The sequence below is a fragment of the Desmodus rotundus genome, chromosome 8 (assembly GCF_022682495.2).
Source record: "Desmodus rotundus isolate HL8 chromosome 8, HLdesRot8A.1, whole genome shotgun sequence".
In the NCBI taxonomy this organism is placed as follows: Eukaryota; Metazoa; Chordata; class Mammalia; order Chiroptera; family Phyllostomidae; genus Desmodus; species Desmodus rotundus.
Window position 1 is genome coordinate 25,450,967 of NC_071394.1, and position 18,315 is coordinate 25,469,281.

At 44.9% G+C, this 18,315-nt stretch overlaps 1 protein-coding gene across 5 annotated transcripts in view; it reads right to left on the reverse strand.

The window, feature by feature from the left end:
• UBR5 (ubiquitin protein ligase E3 component n-recognin 5) overlaps nt 1-1,998 on the reverse strand; it is a 118,268-nt gene extending 116,270 nt beyond the window's left edge. For 4 of the 5 annotated variants that reach the window (XM_024572144.4, XM_024572143.4, XM_024572146.4 and 1 more), the window contains exon 1: nt 1,405-1,997. In XM_024572144.4, coding sequence (XP_024427912.2) covers nt 1,405-1,466 — 62 coding nt within the window. In that variant the 5' untranslated portion in view covers nt 1,467-1,997. Of the gene's footprint in view, nt 1-1,404 lie in introns of all 5 variants that reach the window. The other variant, XM_045181538.3, reaches the window with a different exon arrangement.
• Nucleotides 1,999-18,315: the final 16,317 nt, after the last annotated feature.

An 18,315-nucleotide genomic window follows, 5' to 3' on the forward strand; every position in this document is an offset into this window, starting at 1 on the left:
GTCCGCCCTACCTGGGGCGGTTAGCTCCTTCGCGACGAGGTTAATATCTTAGCAGCAAGTTAGGCCTCTTCCTCTCTCCGGGAAGCAAGCGCATGACAAACAGGGCGTCAGGCAACTTATGTCACCCAGTCACCTAGCAAAAATTGTATCTAACTTCAAAACTTGGATCCCGATGGCCTCCTACACTCAAATGAAAGACAGCAGCGAAAGCATCAGAGAGAAGGGGGCTTAAAATGCCTCACTTTGTGACCCCGTAATCATTTAGCCTATCATTAGATCCGAGTCCTAGATTCTAAGATTTGCTTTAATGGAGGCCTCCCTTAGACTCCTCGCAGTATGTTTTGCAACAGTGAAGGAACTTTTCCTGCTTTATCTCAGTTCCCTGAAAGGATGCGGCCCTGCATTCAATAACCTAAACTGGCAGGGAACGGTGGAGGAGGAAAGAGAGGAATCCACAGCCAAGACAGCCTTCTTAAGAAAGACCAAGAAAAAAAAAAATCATCCCTCCTCCGCCCACAGCAAACCCATCCCAGAAATTTACAACGTATTAGGAAAAGCAGCATTGCGAACTGCAAACGTAAAGAGTTTTTCTTTGACTCTACGCAAGGTTTTCAGCTGTCAAATTACAACTCAGGAAAACACTATCATTAGAATAAAAAAGGAAACAAAAAAGCTCACACCACAGGGGAGGGAGCAGGAGCTGCCAGCACCATTTCGGGAGAAGAGCACAGTGAATCCAATCCACTTCCCCACCCCCTCCTGAATTCAACCCTACCTCGGGCAGGCAAACCTCACTGCAGGGGCTCAAATTTAATAATAATAACAATAATCATGGCGCTTCCTCCCTGCCCCCCCTCCCACCGCGATCTGCCGGGAATCAGCTTTTCGCCCCCGCCTCCCCAAACCCGTGATCTCCAGGCTTGGCAGGTCCAGACCACCCCTGGGACGCAACTCCCAGGGGCCCGGGCCAGCCCACCCTACCCCGGGGCCTTCTTCCCTCTCTTTTTACCTCCACCATCCCCCATCCGCATTGTCTGTCTCAATTCAACTTTGACTAATATGGATTCCTCGGGCCTGGGCCCCGCGGTAATTACAGCCCGCCCCCCGCTCCCCGGGAGCCGGACCAACCCCCCCAATCTCCTCGGAGTTCTAAGCGGCTCCCCGGAGGAGGGGGGGGTGCAGCGAGCGCTGCCATCTACCCCGCGCTGCCCCCACGGCCCCGGGCACCCGGGACCAGAAGTTTGCCCCGGAAAGGGCCTAGCCAGGGGCAGTGAGGACACCAGCACCCGCCCCATTCTCCGGCCGGCCGGCAGGCGCGTAAACACTGGCGCCCGCCCCAACGTGGCCCCGTGGGGGAGGGCAGGGCTGGGAGACGCCCCTCCCCCCGTCCGCCGGCCTTATTACCTGTCATTGAGCTGGTCCTCGGTGCCCGGCAGCGGGTGAACCACGAAATGGATGGACGTCATGGTGTTTCCTTCTCGTCCTCCTCCCGAGTACGGCCCCCTCCCGCTCTCGCCCGCCCCCCCGAACCCACTTCTCCTCCCCAAAGCCCACTGCCGCCGCTGCCTCCCAGTCCCCAAATGGAGGGAAGCAAATGCGCAGGGGCCGTCGCTCCGTGCCGGCCGTGTGTTCGCGACCCGGCGGTCCGGCGGGGCGGGTCGGAGCGCAGATCTACCAGCCACCCGCTCCCCCGGCGTCAGCGCGCAGGACTGCGAGGCCGGCGGCCGGGGCTCGGGGCGCGCCGCCGCCGCCGCCGCCGCCAGCGGCAGACGGGCGTCGGGAAAGGAGGGCGACTGGTGAGGGAGGAGTAGGGCGGGCTGCGGAGACGGTGTGGTCCCGGCAGCGTCCCCGGCGGCGGACGGGGTCCAAACTGGGGAGGTGGGGACTGGGATGAGCCCGCACCGCGCGTCACTGGCGAGAAGCCGCCGCCGCCAACACGGCCGCCGCCATCTTCACTTCTGCCCCAGTTTCTCCGTCTCGCAGGCTCCGCTCCCGAGCGGCGGGGGGAGGGGCAAACGGCGGGGGGAGGAGGAGGAGGGAGGAGACCGGCGGGCGGGGGCTCCGGCTGCGAGGGGCGGAGCTCCGGGAAACGGGCGATCAGGCCCTTTCGATTGGGCGGCTCAACGTTGTTGGGCCACGGCGCTGTAAGGCGCGAGCCGATTGGTCGGTTCGGCCCCGAGCCCAGCCCCCGGTGGGGGTGGGAAGCTCCGGAGTGAGTGTCCGGGAGAGCACGTGTTAGGGAATGAGGAGGCGGAGGGGCGCGTCCTCCCGCACGGGGAGGGAGTCTGCGAGAGCGCCAGTGTGTCCCCAGGGAGGTGGGAAGAAAGAGCGGGGCTCTTGCATTTTCTCTGTTTGATTTCCTTGGGGCTGCCCTAATTACTTCGCAGAGCCTTAGGGGTTTTTTTGGTTGTTTCTCGTCTTCCCTGCGCAGTTATATTTAAAGTGGAAGTGTAAAATCAGTTAAGGTGCGGGAAATGCACACCCTTCTATTGGAGAAGGTAGTTATGTAAGAACCTTTCCACAAGGTCCTATCGCAGGATTATAGAGCTGACTTGCAGCAACTTTTTTTTACCTTAGTCTCCCCAATTTCCCCAACACTACCACTATTGGGCAGCTACACAAAGAAAAAAATGTGGAAATTTCCACTAATTTCCTGATTTAAATGGTTCGTAATTTCTTTACGACTTACAAATGAAAGATGATCTGTCCTACAAAGGCATACTTGAATTTATGATAAGTGGTATCATAATGGCAAATTTGTGAATGGATCTAATTGCTTTTTTTCCTAGGGAGCCAGTTTATAGCTTTCTTTCAAAGGCTTCTCTAGCACCTTCAAAAAAGTCAAATATCTTTTTATTGAGGGAGAGAAAGAGAAACATCGATTTGTTGTTCCACTTATTCATGCATTCATTCATTCATTGGTTCATTCTTGTATGTGCCCTGACAGGGGATGTAGCCTGCAATCTTGGTGTATCAGCAGGATGCTCCAACCAACTGAGCTAGGTGGCCACGGCTCAAGTACCTCTTTCAAGGTAAAAGTGAAAATCTGAAACCACTTCTCCAGTCTCTGGATATTAGTTAAAATCAAGGGGTCTTGTGATAAATTCTTAATATTAAATAACACTTTTCTTCTATTAATATATTACATACACACACTTTTGCTTAGGAAGTTCTTTCAAGCAAAACACAAAGTCTGTCTAGAAAAATGTCTAACCATTGTTAATACAAGGAGATTGGTTTGCATGATGCGGATGTAACCTGGCAGCCAGGGAGAGTGGACTGGAATGTGCATATGTGAATCATTAATGAAGACTTCACTGTACTAGTCATTGAGGCGGTAGATGCCATTGACTAAGCATATGTACTGTGTGGCCATCGCATTCAAAATGACCGAGCGAGTAGAGCAATAAATCTGTATCAAATTTTGCCTCAAGCTTGATAACTCCTCCTTAGGAAAACTATTCAGATACCTCAGAAGGCCACAGCTATGGCAGCTTCATCACAAACGTACCTGCTCATGCATCATATATCTCTAGTGCAGAGATTTGGGGGGAAACATTAAATCACCCAAGTGACTCAGCCCCACTACAGGCCAGATTTGGCACCCAGCGACTCCTGGCTTTTCCCAAAACTAAAATCACTTTTGAAAGGGAAGAGATTTCAGAGCATCGATGAGATTCAGGAAAATACAACAGGGCAGCTGATGGTGATTGTAACTGTGTGAGGTCCCAAGTTGCCTTCTTTGAAGGGGACTGAGGCATCATTGTCCTACTTATGATATTTCTTGTATATTTTTGAATAAATGTTTTTGTTTTTCATAGTACATGGCTAGATACTTTCTGGATAGATCTCATATGAAAATTTATTTAGAAATCAGAATAGAGTAGGTACTCCTTGAGACACATAATGGAACACTTTTAATAGGTCACCAGCTCCAAAATTGGCCCAGATTAGTATTGACTAGAAGTGATTTCAAGACCAGTATTTATTAGAAGTCCATATGAGCCATGGGGAAGCAGGGTGGACCAATGGACACTGCTAGCTTTAGATCCAGACAGACCTGGATTTGTGTACTGTGGCTGCTACTTAACTGTGTGACGTCGATTGAAGTACTTAACCTTTCAGAGTGTCTTTTTTCTAATTTGTAAACTATTCCAAGTCATAGGTTTACAGAGGGTTGTGGTGAAGTCTAAGGAAAATAACACATCAAGCACCTAGGGTACTTCATGACACTTCGTAGATGCTGCAAGTGAAAGCTTTTATTTGTCAAGTACTCACGGTGTACCACTTTATACGCTTATGTCTTTAAATATTGAAATCACACTGGGATAAGTATTATTATCCCCATTATATAGATGAGGACACTGAGCCTCGAACCCCTTAGGTAACTACTGAAGCGCAACCGAAACCCAGATCATCTAACTTCTATTCCATTGCTGTTTCCAGTGTGCCACAGCTGCCATCTAGTTAGTAATTTAGAAGGAACAGAATATTCAAAGCCAATAGGATATGATAAATGCCATGAGTGCTACTGGAGTTAAAGAAGTAAGTGATTCCAGTCAAGGAAATTAAGAAAAGTCATTTAAATTGCACTTTCGAGAATATTCTGGGCAAATGGAATAGCTTAAACCTAGTCGTCTGAGACTTGCTCCTGAACAAGCTCCACACCCAGACTTTGCCTTGTGACTCTTTCCTCCAAACCTACCTTTCTTCATCTTTTCTTTGTGCTTCCACTCTGCTTCCACTTGATTTACTCACTCCCAGTTCCTTGGAACTGAGACTTCCTGGCCTGCTCGAAGCCAGTCTCCTCACTTGAGGCAGCCCATTTCAACTGCCCACTCGGTCTTTGACTGACAACCACTTGACATAGCAATCTTTCTGTCGTCCCAGGATGGCACATTCAGGAGAATTTTAGTCTCCCAGGGCCCTAACACTTTGGTGGGTCACACTTTGAACAGGGAAAAACAAGAATAAAGGCATGGAATTGGGCAAGCCCATTGCTTGGATGAGGGAGGAGGGAATACAAATAGGGAATGGAGATAAACAGGGTTCAAGCAGCAGCTTTTTGAAGAGCCAAAGTGCAATACAAGCCTAGAAAAGGAGATAGGAAGTTTCCCCTAATAATTTGGACTTTTTCTTCCTTTGAAGACAACTAGAAAATTTAATCAAATATCTCTTTAAATCTGCTTAAAGATACAAGAGAGTTAAAATAATGATGAATTACCAGACTGGGATCCAAGGGATGAATAAGACCCAAGGAAGTGAGTCTTGTGTTTGGAGCCACTTTTTCCTCTGGGATGAATGCCAATTTCCAGAAAGACAGAGTGGGAAGCCAAGAGGCTGAGCAGTTCTGACAAGCATGCAGGGCTAAAACACCAGGGATTGAGGTCCAAGGTTCCCCGGTGTAGTGCTGAGTGCTAATGAACCCCTCTTACTTTGGGTTGAGCCCTGGAGGGCTATACCTCTGAAATAGGCCTTGTCTTAGATTTGGTTCCCCCCAAAACAGACCTTAAGACAAGGATTTGGCTATAAATAGTTTATTTAGGAAGTGATTGCAGGAAGCACTGTATGGGAATGAAGAAACGGGACAGGAAAAGGGGAAAAAAATAAAAGATGAGCTGATGAATGTTTTACCACTGTTAGCAACTGGAATTCAGCCCCACTGGGGACCATCTGAGGGACTCTGTTTGGCCATACTCAGAATGATCCCACTGAGGGGGGAAGAAGCTACAGGTATTTATCCATCAGCTCCATCCCTCAGTAGTTGAGGATTGATTGTGGGCACACTACTACAGATTAGCTTCAAGAATGAAAGAAAAATGACAATCCAAAAAGAGAAAAAGAAAATAAAAATGTGAGAAATTTTTAGTAGTCAACCCACACTAGAGGGTATCAAGCAAAAGGAAAATGATTCTCCAGTGTAAGCCCAAGACACATACAGGAATGAAGAAGAATGAAAAGGGAAAATATGTGGGTATATGATTGCTTACTGAATAAATGAACAGGACCTGAAAATCCAAAACACTGATAACACCCTATGCTGGCAGAGATGCAGAACAATAAACACTCTCATCCATTGTTGGTGGGAATGCAAAATGGTATGGGCAGTTTAGAAGAGAGTTTAGTGGTTTCTTACAAAACTAAGCATACTTTTAACACATGATCCAGCAGTTACACTCTTTGGTATTTATCCAAAGGATTTAAAAACTTATGTCTATGCAAAAACCTGCATACAGATGTTTATAGAAGTGTTATTCATAACTGTCAAAACTTGGAAGCAACTAAGATGTCCTTTAGTGGATGAATGCATAAATAAACTGTGGTAGATTCAGACAATGGAATAAAAAAATTCAGTACTAAAAAATTAAGCTATCAAGCATGAAAAGATACAGAGAAATATTAAAGGCATATTACTAAATGAAAGAAATCAACCTAAAAGGTTATATAATCTGATTCCAACTATATAACATTCTGGAAAAGGCAAAACTATGGAGACAATGAAAAATTAACTGTTTGCCAGAGGTTAATGAAGAGAGAGGGATGAACAGGCGGAGCACAGATGATTTTCAGGGCAGTAAAACTATTCTGTATGGTACTGTAATAGTGGATACATGTCATTGTACATTTGTCCAAACCCACACAATATTCAACATCAAGAGTGAATCCTATTATAAACTATGGACTCAGGATAATAATGGTGTTTCAATGTATGTTTATCAATTGTAACAAGTTGACCATTCTGGTGGGGGATGTTGATAATGGGCAAGACTATGCACATGTGGAGGTAGGAATACATGGGAAATTGCTGTACCTGCTTCTCAATTTGCTATGAACCTAAAACTGCTCTCAAAGAGAGCCTACTTTTTTTTTAAATGATTTATTTATTTATTTATTTTTAGAGGGGAAGGGAGGGAGAAAGAGAGGGAAAGAAACAGCAATGTGTGGTTGGCTCTCACACGCCCCATACTGGAGACCTGGCCCACAACCCAGGCATGTGCCCTGACTGGGAATCGAACCAGTGATCCTTTAGTTCACGGGCCAGCACTCAATCCACTGAGACACACCAGCCAGTGCTACTTTTTAAAATTTTAAACAAATATTAGCAAAACAAATTTGAAAGGAAAGTAGATTATAAACAAGTTCAATGATTTGATGTAGGAAAATCAGCAAATGTAATTCACCATATTAACATAATAAAGGAAAAATCATCACATCATTTCAGTAGGGTAAGAAAAAGATGTTACAAAATTCTATAACCATTCATAAAGAAAATTTCTTAGCAAGCAATGAATAGGAGACTTCCCTAATTTAAAAAGGGTATTTCTAAAAACCTTACAGGAAACATCTTTTTGTAAAGGCAAAATGTTAAGAGCTTTGCCCCTAAGATTGGAAGCAAGGATATCTGTTCTCAACACTGCCTTTCAGCATTGCAGTAGGACCCCAGCTAGTGCAATAAGACATGAAAAAAAATTGGAGTACAGGAATTAATTTTCTCAAGGCAGCTGCCAAAGTTAGCAGAGGAACAAATTGTAACCAATGGTTAAAACCACCTCCAAGGCCATCTGGAAGTCAGGTGGCCAGGCAGGTACTGCTGGGCTGGAAAATGGTGGCAATTTCTACAGAATTAAGTAGAGGTACCAGGCCCTGGCCTTCTTCCACAAGCACACAGACATCAACTCATTCCATGGTACCTATCATTTCTGGATCCCCAAGCACATCTTCAGATAGACTATGCAATGTATGCTGCCCCATGAGATCAAGCATGGCCAGGCCACTTGAGAGCACCTCAAGGCATTTGATGAGAAAAAGCAGATGATCATTTCTGCTCAGACTTCTGTGTCTGAAGCCCACACATCAGTTTGCCTACCCGAGGCACCTGATATATGGGGTTGTCTGGAAGTACCAGGTAGTGACAGCCACCCTGCAGAAGAAGGAGGAGGATGAGGCCAAGATCCACTACAGGAAGAAGTAGCTCAAACTAGCTAAGAAAAACACAGGGAAGAAAACCAGAAAATAAACAGAGGTGCTCAAGACTCATAGACTTCTAATTTAAACCAAATAAAAACTTTATACCTCAAGCCCTGGCTGGTGTGGCTCAGTGGATTGCATGCCAGGCTGTGAGCCAGAAGGTTACCAGTTCAATTTCCAGTCAGGGGCACATGCCTGGGTTGCGGACCAGGTCCCCAGTAGGGGGTGTGTGAGAGGCAACCACACATTGATGTTTCTCTCTCTCCCTCCCTTCCACTCTCTCTAAAATTAAATAAATAAAGTCTTTAAAGGAAACTGTTTATACCTCAAAAAATATATATGTTTTAGAAAGGAAACTCTAAAACATTTCCACAGGACATATTTTAATATTTAAAAATTATAATTCATAATCAACTTTAGCAAAATAGTAGAAGTAGCTATAATGTCCAACAAAAATCAATTGTTTTATATGCAAAAAACGAATTAGAGAATGAAAAATTTAAATACCATTTAAATAACAAAAACTATAAAATATCTAGTTATCTAAGAAAAATTCACTAAAAGATGTGGAAAACCTCTACACAGAGGACTTTAAAACATTTTCGAGAGAAAGCACAGACGGCCTGACTAGATGGAGGCCTGCACCATGTTCACGGACTAGTTTGCCTAACGCTGGGATGTTGTCTGGCCTCCCTAAAGTGACCTACAGGTTTGGCGCAATCCCAGTCAAAATCCCAACACCTCTCCTGCGCCTCAGTGAGACTCACAAGCCGTTTCTCAATCAGACAGAAGTGTAAGGAGAGACAAATAGGTCACTGAGACAGAATAATGACCTCAGACACAGACCATAGGTTAATGTATGCAGGGCTACGTATGAATACATGACTATAACAGCATAGGCACTTCAGGGCAGTTGGGAAAAGAAGTGTTTAATATAAATTGTGCTGGGATGATTAGATGTAATTATTTTTTTAAATTAACCTTAATCCTTACCCACATCATGTAAAAGGCAAATAATAAAATCTCTAAGAAGATATTATAGAATGACATCTATATAATATTAGAATGGGGGAAACGTCTAAAACTGGGTATAAAAGCTCTAATCATAAAGGAAAAGGATCATTATGTTAGACTATATTATAAATAAGAACTTCTGTTCATCAAAAAGAACATTAAGAGTTTGAAAAAAATGATCCACAGAACGGAAGATATTTGCAATACTATATTACTGACATCCAGAATGTATTTTTTAATTCTTAGGTATTACACATTAAATAGAAAGGAAGAAAACCAAGTTTCTAAAGAATGGACAGGAGATAGAATAGACATTCCACCAAAGAAATACACAAATAACTAATAAACATATGGAAAGGTGCTCAACCTCATTCTCATCAGGGAAAAGCAAATCAAAATGCAGTGACCGATGAGGGGACTACTGCACACCCTCCGTGATGGCTGTACTCAGACAGACTGAGAACTAAATGTGTCGGTGATGTGTGGGACAAGAACTCTTCTCTACAGCTGCTGAGAACTTAAACTGATATGATCACTTTGGAAAAAACAGTTTTTCACTTTCAACGAAAGTGAAATATACGTGTGTCCAAAATTTTGACTTCAAGGTATATATCAAATAGATGTGCATAAATGCACCAAGAGAAAAGGAAGCAAATGCTCATAGCAGCACTAGTTATAAAAGCCCCAAACTGTAAGCCATTCAAATGACCACTGAAAATAGAATATCATGGTATGTTCATGCAAAATACTACCATATCGCAATAATGAGCTGCAGCTACTTGAAAAACCTGAGTGAATCTCCAAACAACTTAATGTTGAGTGAAAGAAGCCAGAGATGGTCCAAATCCATTGATGTGAGCTTCAAAAACCAGCGAAGTAAAACTATATTGTTAGGGATACATGTTTAGGTAGTAAAACTACGAAAAGCAAACAAGGGGCTGCCTTAGAAGGTGTAGGTACTTCATGGGGGAGGGAGGGGTATTGGAGAAGTAGCACAAGGGGACCTTCTGGATGATTCCAGTGTCTTATTTTCTGACCTGGATGCTGGTCATAGGGTATTTATTCTTTGATAATCCATATAGGTGTGCATTTTTATTTTGTGTATTTTTCTCTGTGTGTTAAATAAATTTCACTGTAGAAAAAGATAATTTTTTATTTTTTAAAGATTTTATTTATTTATTTTTAGAGAGAGGGGAAGGGAAGGAGAAAGAGAGGGAAAGAAACATCAATGTGTGGTTGTCTCTCACATGCCCCCCACTGGGGACCTGGCCTGCAACCCAGGCATGTGCCCTAGACTGGGAACCGGTGACCCTTTGGTTTGCAGGCCCACACTCAATCCACTGAGCTACGCCGGCCAGGGCAAAAAGATACTTTTTTTAAAAAGTGGCTCTACTTCACACTATATAGATCCACCAAAATGGTTAAAGCTTCAAAACTCTTAGAATATAAGAGCAAATCTTTGTGACTTCAGAGAAGACAATAGTTTCTTAGATACAAAAGCATAAATGACTAAAAAATGGATGAATTAGACTTTATAAAAATTTAACATTTTTGTACTTCAAAGAGCAAGATCAAGAAAGCAGAAAGACAACCCATGGAATGGGAGATAATATTTACAAGACATATGTGTGATACGGGACTAGCACCTAGAATGTATTTTAAAAGCTCTTACAACTCAACAATAAAAAGACTAATAGTCCAGGTTAGAAATGGGTGAAGGGAAAAGAGGAAGCTGAGGACGAGCTAAAGTATGTGAAAGAAGATGAGAAGAATGGGCGAAGCACTGGGTTGCGAAGATGCAGTAATGCTAAGAGGGAAGGCAGAATGTTTTACTCCTGACTGCTACATCGAAGAGTGCAGTCTAGAAAATGTAAGAGAATATTTTGAAGGTGAACAATTAAAGCTCATATTTAAACCCAAGCCTCTAGACCCAGATAATGCCAGACTGCCAAATAAAAGTTTTTAAATCTTAGGGGTGAAATGGGCAAAGGTTTTGAATCACATTTCTCCAAAGAATGTATACAAGTGACCAAATAAGCGCACAAAAAGGTACTCAACATCATTCATCATTAGAGAAATGCGAATCATATCTACAACGAGATACAATTTCTCCTCTACTAGGATGGTGAAGGTAAGACACACAGACAATAACAAACGTTGGAGAGGATGTAGAGATTGACACCCTCATACAAGGCTGATGGGATTGTACAATGGAGCAGCCACTTTGGAAAACAGTGTGACAGTTTTAACAATTCATCAAAAAGACAGACAGAGTAATCAGAACACCACCCCTAGGCATATCTCCATGAAAACGGAAAACTCACGCACACAAAAACTCATGCGCAAATGTTCATAGTACATAATTTATGATAGAGAAATAGTGAAATAACCCAAATGTCTATCATCCAATAAATGGATAAATTAAATGTGGTATACTTAATAGTATTATTCAGTAGAATAATACTGTTTGTCACAAAAAGAAGGAAGTACTAATACACACTGCAGCATGAATAAACCTTGTTAGGATCAGTGAAAGAAGTCAGATACGAAAGGCCCGATGTTGTGTGTTACCCTTCCTGATGTGTCCAGGACATGCAAATGCACAAGACAGAAAGGGGATAGGCAGTTGCCAGGGGCTAGGAGGAAGAGGAAATGGGCAGTGACTGCTAATGAGCATAGGGGGTTTTTTTTGGGGGGGGGAATGATGAGATGTCCTGAAATTAGATGGTGATGATGGTTGCACAAGTCTGTGAATATACTAAAAGCCACCGAATTATAACTTTAAGAGGGTCAATTTCATGATATGTTAATTATATCTTAATAAGTTTGTTATTCAAAAAAAGGAAAGTGATTGTATGGCTTCATACTCCCACTAGCAGTGAGTCTATGTTGATATGTACGATATTTTATTAACTAAGCTAGATTGTACTTTCTCATTGCCTTTTTTAAAAAATGTCTCTATCATTCCTCCAAAGACTGAGTTCTTGAGTGACGACTACATGCCAAGTACTGAGCGTTGCAGATGAATGCAATGGGATGCGCCTGCCCTCGTGGGGCGTACAATCCAGTGGCGAGAGGTGAGAAAATGAGGTTACAGATATTTTAACAAAAGGTAAGTCATGGGCCCCAAATCACACAGTTAGTACATACAGGAGTCATTATGGAAAGCAAGATCAAGTTCGACAGGCCCCTAGTGGTCATTTGACCCAATGCCCTCATTTCGCAGAAGAATCTGAGGCTAAGAGGTTAAACTATGCAGTGACACATGGCTTATAATATACTATCACAAATATACAAGCATCTCAAGTTTGGGAGCCTTGGAAACTCTCAAGGTCAGTCCATGTAAGACCCCTTTCAGCCTGAGATGCCCTCAATAACGGAAAAGCCCTCCATGCATTCAACAGCTGTTCGTTGCAGTTCACCACGTGCTAGGCATTGTGTCATGCACTGGGAACCTGGCCGTGAGCAAGACAGAGGCAGTCCTTTCTCCTGAACTTCATGGAGCCTGGCAGTTCCCAAGTGCTGGTTGACGACTATCTCAGTGGCTACCTAAGAGTCATCTTGGGAGGCAAAGCTATCTAAGGATTACTGCCCCCACCCACACTGTGATTACACTGGCCTGGAGAGGGCCTTGGAATCGTATTTTTAATGCTTCCCTAAGGGGACTGGTGAACAGCCAAGTTTGGGAACCAGTAACCTAGTGTACCCTACAACTTGGCTTTCAGAGCTGAGATAAGCAAGACCCAGAAAGGCTCACCCAGTCCCACAACTAGATAAAATCTGCTTAATATGCATATAGGAATAGCGTTGTGTGTGTATGTGTGCAGGAACCCTGGATAGAACCAGGAAGGCAAAACATTTATTCATTCATTAAACAAATATTGAGCATCTACTGTGTACAGTATGCTAGCGGCAAGGGATACAGCAAAAATAAGACAGTATCTTTCTTACTCTCAAGGGGCTTATATTTGGTGAGAGTGGGGGATGGGAGCAGGGAGAAAACCAGGGAAAAAAAGAAACAAGATAATTTAAACTCTAATAATGAGAAGTATACAAAGTGAGACCACGTGCATACCAAGTCAATAGAAGGGACTCCATTAGGTGGAACTATACAAAATTGTCAATATTTGACCATTTTTGATTTACAGAAATGACAATTTCATGAGATTCAGCTTTATAAATAGGAGTTAGAGACAGGTTGAGTCCTTTCTCCCCAGGGGAAAATAAAAGGAACATGGTCTCACAAGATGGGGATGATTTGAACAAGAGAATGACGATAAGAGCCCAGAGGAAGGGTTTTGTTTGTGCGGAGTCTCTGCAGGGAAATTATGGAAAGGAAGCTGGAAAGAAGGGCCGCTCACTCCAGGTATGTATGAAACACCGTGTAAAAACCTCACAAGTCAAAAAAGTGTAACGTACAAGCGCTATTACATAATAAAAAATCAAATACTCCCTTCCACATAAAGATTCACACTACACCCACTGCCGCAAACGTCCTGCCGAAAGTGGCCTGTTCGGAGGTCCTGATGCAAGTGCCACTTTCTCTGTAACGTTACCCGTCATCTCCACAGTCGTGACATTTCTTTCTCCCCCAGACCTCCACAGTTCACTCTCCATCTAGTGCGCTCATACACCACAGTTACGTACGGGCTTCACGCCCCGCTCTACTCAAGGACTTCCTTATGGAAGGGACTATGTCCAATTCGCCCTGGTTTTTCTGCCCCTGCATAACTGTCACCCGTACCAGATCCACAGATGAAAAATGAATGAATGAATGAAGGATGACTATCTCCAAATTTCATTTTGTATTTCAGGTTATGTAAGGCTGTAATAAACTGTCCCAAGTAGCTAATTCAGAGATCAAAGCACACTTTAGTTCTGGGGGGAGCCACCTGCCAAAGTAAGGTCTCTTGCCCCACGTCACCTTTAAGCTCCATCTCACAGAGATAAATCTTTCAATGTTAGGGGTCGGCCCACGTTTGCTCAACATGATTAAACTGCATAACAGTGTCTGTGCCCCAGCCTAGGTCTGGAAGAGGCGGTCGGGCTGAGTGCACAATCAGGCCACAGCGGCTCTGGCCTGCCCCGCTGCCCCAGCTCCCAGCCCACGGACCCCAGCACCCTGCAAGCTCCGTTTTCTGTGGAAACGGTGCAGCTGCTCGCCACGTTTCCCACAGTTGTCCTGTGTGTGCTTGGAGATCATTAGGTTTCCTCCCATCCCGCTTTTCTATAGAGGAAATTGCCCCTTTAGCTTTTGCTCGTTAGCTCAAATGTCCAGCCACTGGAGTTGCCACCAGGGCTCTATGTTGGACACTACTTAACCACGTCTATAGGATTCAGAAGCTGGTTGTTCCAGTGTGCGAATTATCCAGGCCCTTTGCTTACTTTTTTTCTTCGTCTTCTGCTATTTATGTGTGAGGAACTGCACTGCTCAGTAACATTTCCCTCAGTGTCTGGGAAGAATACTAATATTTCCATTTGTTCCTGGCTTTGCAGCCTACAAAATGACACTATATATACAAACTTATTGTAGCTTCTTAACAGTCCTGCAGAATAGATTTCATGATTCTCTTTCTCCAGCTAAGCAATGATAAATGACTCGTCTGCAATCACACAGCCAGAAAGTACAACAGTTGGGTCTTGAACCCAGCTGCTGATTCTGTTCAGTGTCGTTACTGTTAAATCCATTAGAGAATGCTAATTTCCCAGTTTGCTGTCTATTAGAAAGTCATGGAAAGAGCTGGAAAGGAGAGTGGTTTCCTGATACTATGATTGGAAGTAACCCACAGATGTAACCCCACTGGCTCGAGCATCCCACTCTGGCAGCAAGGCTGTGGCACTCACCCCTGAGGGGTCCACAGCCTCAACAACCACATGCCTTGGCCCCACAGAAAAGGATATCCCTTTTCTGATCCCTCAGAAAAGGATACACTTTCTGAGAAGCATGTATTTTCAAATTTCTTGCCACTCGCAGGGATAACAGTGTCTATCTCATTGAATCCTGTCTCCTGAATCAGGGTGTACGAATCACCCAAGCAAGCAAACAAAAATCAATGTCTACTTGCGCTTTTCAACCTCCAAAGTATGCTCTAACCTTCTGAACTACGTGTGGGAGGGAAATATCAATATTAAAACCCCCACTTTACAGATGGGAAGAGTAAGGCTCAGAGCACAACTCTGAGCAACTTTTCAAGGTCACACTATTGGGGGCTTAGAAAGGGAAAGTATCTTCTGTCTCCAAATCTTATGCTACCAGCATTGGGACATGGTATTTGTGATGAGCTGAGAAATGACAGAGGCAGGGAGACCAACCTGATATTTTATAATCAGAAATGGGCTGACTAGTTTCACACCAACCACAGGGCCAAAAAGGCAGGCTCACAAATGGCATCTGATGCTCCAATTAGTGGCTATTTCCACAGACTAGAAAATAGATTGTCTGTGTGCAGCCTAAAAGGGAACATTAGCCTAGCCGTGTTCTGTGAGCCCTGTCCACACACAAAGATACCCATCATTATGAGTAATGTCCTCGTAAAACGCTGAGAATACCATTACAGGTCACGGTTACTGAATTGACAAGAGATTAAAGGTTGGCTCTGGAGACCTCCCTCGACTGGGTTCAAGTGCTCACGGCCGCCTGCAGAGGGAAATCGGTAGTGCATCATTTCAGTGACAAGAGAGGAAGAGGAAAAGCCACACTCTGTCTTTTCTTCACTTCTTCTGTCTTCTCTTTTTCTCTCTTTCCTCCATAGCTACCCAGCAAAGAAAGGTCAGTGATTAAATGGAGACACAAGAGACTAAACCGAAAAGGGTGTATTAGATCTAGCTGGCCTGGGGAGACTGGATTCCTCTGGGGAAAGAGACAAGGTTGGTGGAATTCTCAATGTGTCCTGAGAGCCCACTGCTGATCCTGTTGTTCAGTGCCTCTGCCCGCCACCAAGATGCTGAACGATGGCTTGATTTTTGTCACCTTTCCATGAGCACTGTAGCTGGGAGAGGCAAGTGGGGAAAAGGGAAAGCGTTATCCCCTGAAGACAGCCTTCGAAACTAGTGCCTTTTCAACAATTTAGGTACTATTTTGACAGGAAAAAGCAGAAGCAGCATGAAAGCAAGACTGTGAAAAATGGAAAGGAGGCTGGCAAAGAGCGCTCGCGCTCCGTGTGTTTGCCCTGTGCCCACGCTGGCCTGCATGCCCTCCACCAGTGGTGCAGGTCCCCCTCTCTAGACAGTTATCTGCGTCCCCAAATTCACGCTCCACGGTGCTCTCTCCGCAGGAGGCTAACACCCATGACCTATCAGTGGGGCTCCCCTGGTCCTCTGGCCTCTATTTGCGCTAAACCGATGGCTACCACTAGGGGGAGATCCCCTAGCCCCATCCCCCAGTTCCCTCTCTACTGGGCCAAGGTTTCACCGGGCTTGCTGACCAAAGGCCACGCCCTCTCCTACAGCCACGGTTCTCCCCAAGTTCCACTAACCACTCCCCCTCCTTTCCTCTTCAGGCCGAGGGTGATAACCTGGGAAATGCTCACCCCTCCCGTCTTCCCTACCCCTCCACACTATGCTTCACTAACCCTTGTTGGTTTTCTAAATAGCCCCTTCATTAAATTTTATTTTTTGGAGAGTGCCGTCTAAGTTTAAGCGGGCCCCTAACCATCATACCATCCCAAAGCTTGCTCTGCCTCAGGTTTCAGCCTATGTCCACTTTCCAACCCGTTCATTGAAACCCTCCCTCCTCCTTTCCTTCGTTCTTCACACTATCAATTCAAAGCTCCTAATCTTTTTCCTTGCCAGTTCCTGAGTTCATGTTAATTAACTTACATGAAAGTAACATACCCTAAGACAATGCATCTTGATCTTAATCCCCCAACTCTACCCCCCGAAAAAAATCTCTCTAACAAACAGGATCTCTAGACTCTCTCTCTCTCACGGTCTAACTCTCTCTTTCTCTCTCCCCTCTCCCTCCCTCTGAGAAGTACTTTAATTTGAAACCACAACACACAGAGGACAAAAGCTGTGCTAACCCTCAGGAAAGAGGGAAGCCCTGGTAGCACAGCAAAGTAGGACCTTCCAGTGAGAAGTGGGCAAGGGGAACGGGGAACCACTGTGGCTTGTAGGCTTCGGATTCAAAAGGTACAGCTGTTTCTGTATGTGTGTGTGGAAAGGGGGGCAGGGGTCCTGTGTTCAACCTCAAAGGATCTGGAACTTGTTGATGAGGCACTGCACGCCAGGAGTTGATTTTTAAGGCTGTCAATTTCTCTCTGTAGCACAGGGCATTGAGGGCAGACCTGTGCTCCAGGAGATCAATGCTTCTTTTCTGGTCATGGTGGATGGAGAAGCAACCCCTGGTCACCTGAGGGTGGGGGCACTCTGGGCTTGACTCCTTCCTGGGCCATGGCCCAAAGCTGTGAATGTCCTGGAACGTGAAAGGTCTTGCTCTTGGGATCCCCACTGTTGTATCCTACAAAATGCATGGATAGGCTCAATGGTCCCGGTCTGTTTGCTGGAAGTTGGCCCGTTGGGGCTTTTATTTGGGTTGGTGTCTTCTCGGGCCACCAGTTTAAACTCCCTTGCCCTATTCATCACTGGTTCCTTCCTGGAGCTGTGCTTGGGCTGTTTGGGCCCTGAAAGGGCCGAGGAACATTTCTGAGCAATCCCAGCACTGGAGAGCCAGAGACCAGAAAGAAGGCTGCTGGTTCCTTCGGGGCAGATGCCTGGGGTTTCCCCCGTAGGACAACTTTTGAGATGCTGACAATGAGGGATTTCTTCTCCTAAGGCACCTTCTTCTTAGCTGGGGACTGAGGCAGGTGACTGGACCTGTCTGCTCTCTTGCCACTGGCCATGCTTGGCATTCTCTTAGCTGATGACTTGTTGAGAGAGGAGATATCCAATTCTCCAGCAAATTCCCACTGTATGGTTGCAGCTAATGCGCAAGGAACAGAGGACAGGAATACACCCAGCCCACCAGGGACGCCCTGTCTGGACATGTCTCCAGAATCATTCAAGCCACTGGACTTGATTTGGTTTCCTTCTTTGAAGAAAATGCCTACCCTCATGAGTTGTGTCCTGGGGAACACATCCCATGACAGGGCAGAGCTCTGGATCTGAGGGTGGCAGTTCAGGTGAAGTAGGCCCCTTATCATCATGGGGGGTGTCCTGGCAGCTGGGTGGGTAAGAGGCTCTCTTTAACAGCAAATTTCATTCAAAATAAATGTAAAGCAAATCAAAGCAGCTTTGTGAACTAGGCCATCCCACTCGTTTTAATACGCCCATCAGAAACGGTTTCCTTACCAACTCCTGGGAATCTCTAAAATGTGAATAAGATTTAACCTTCAT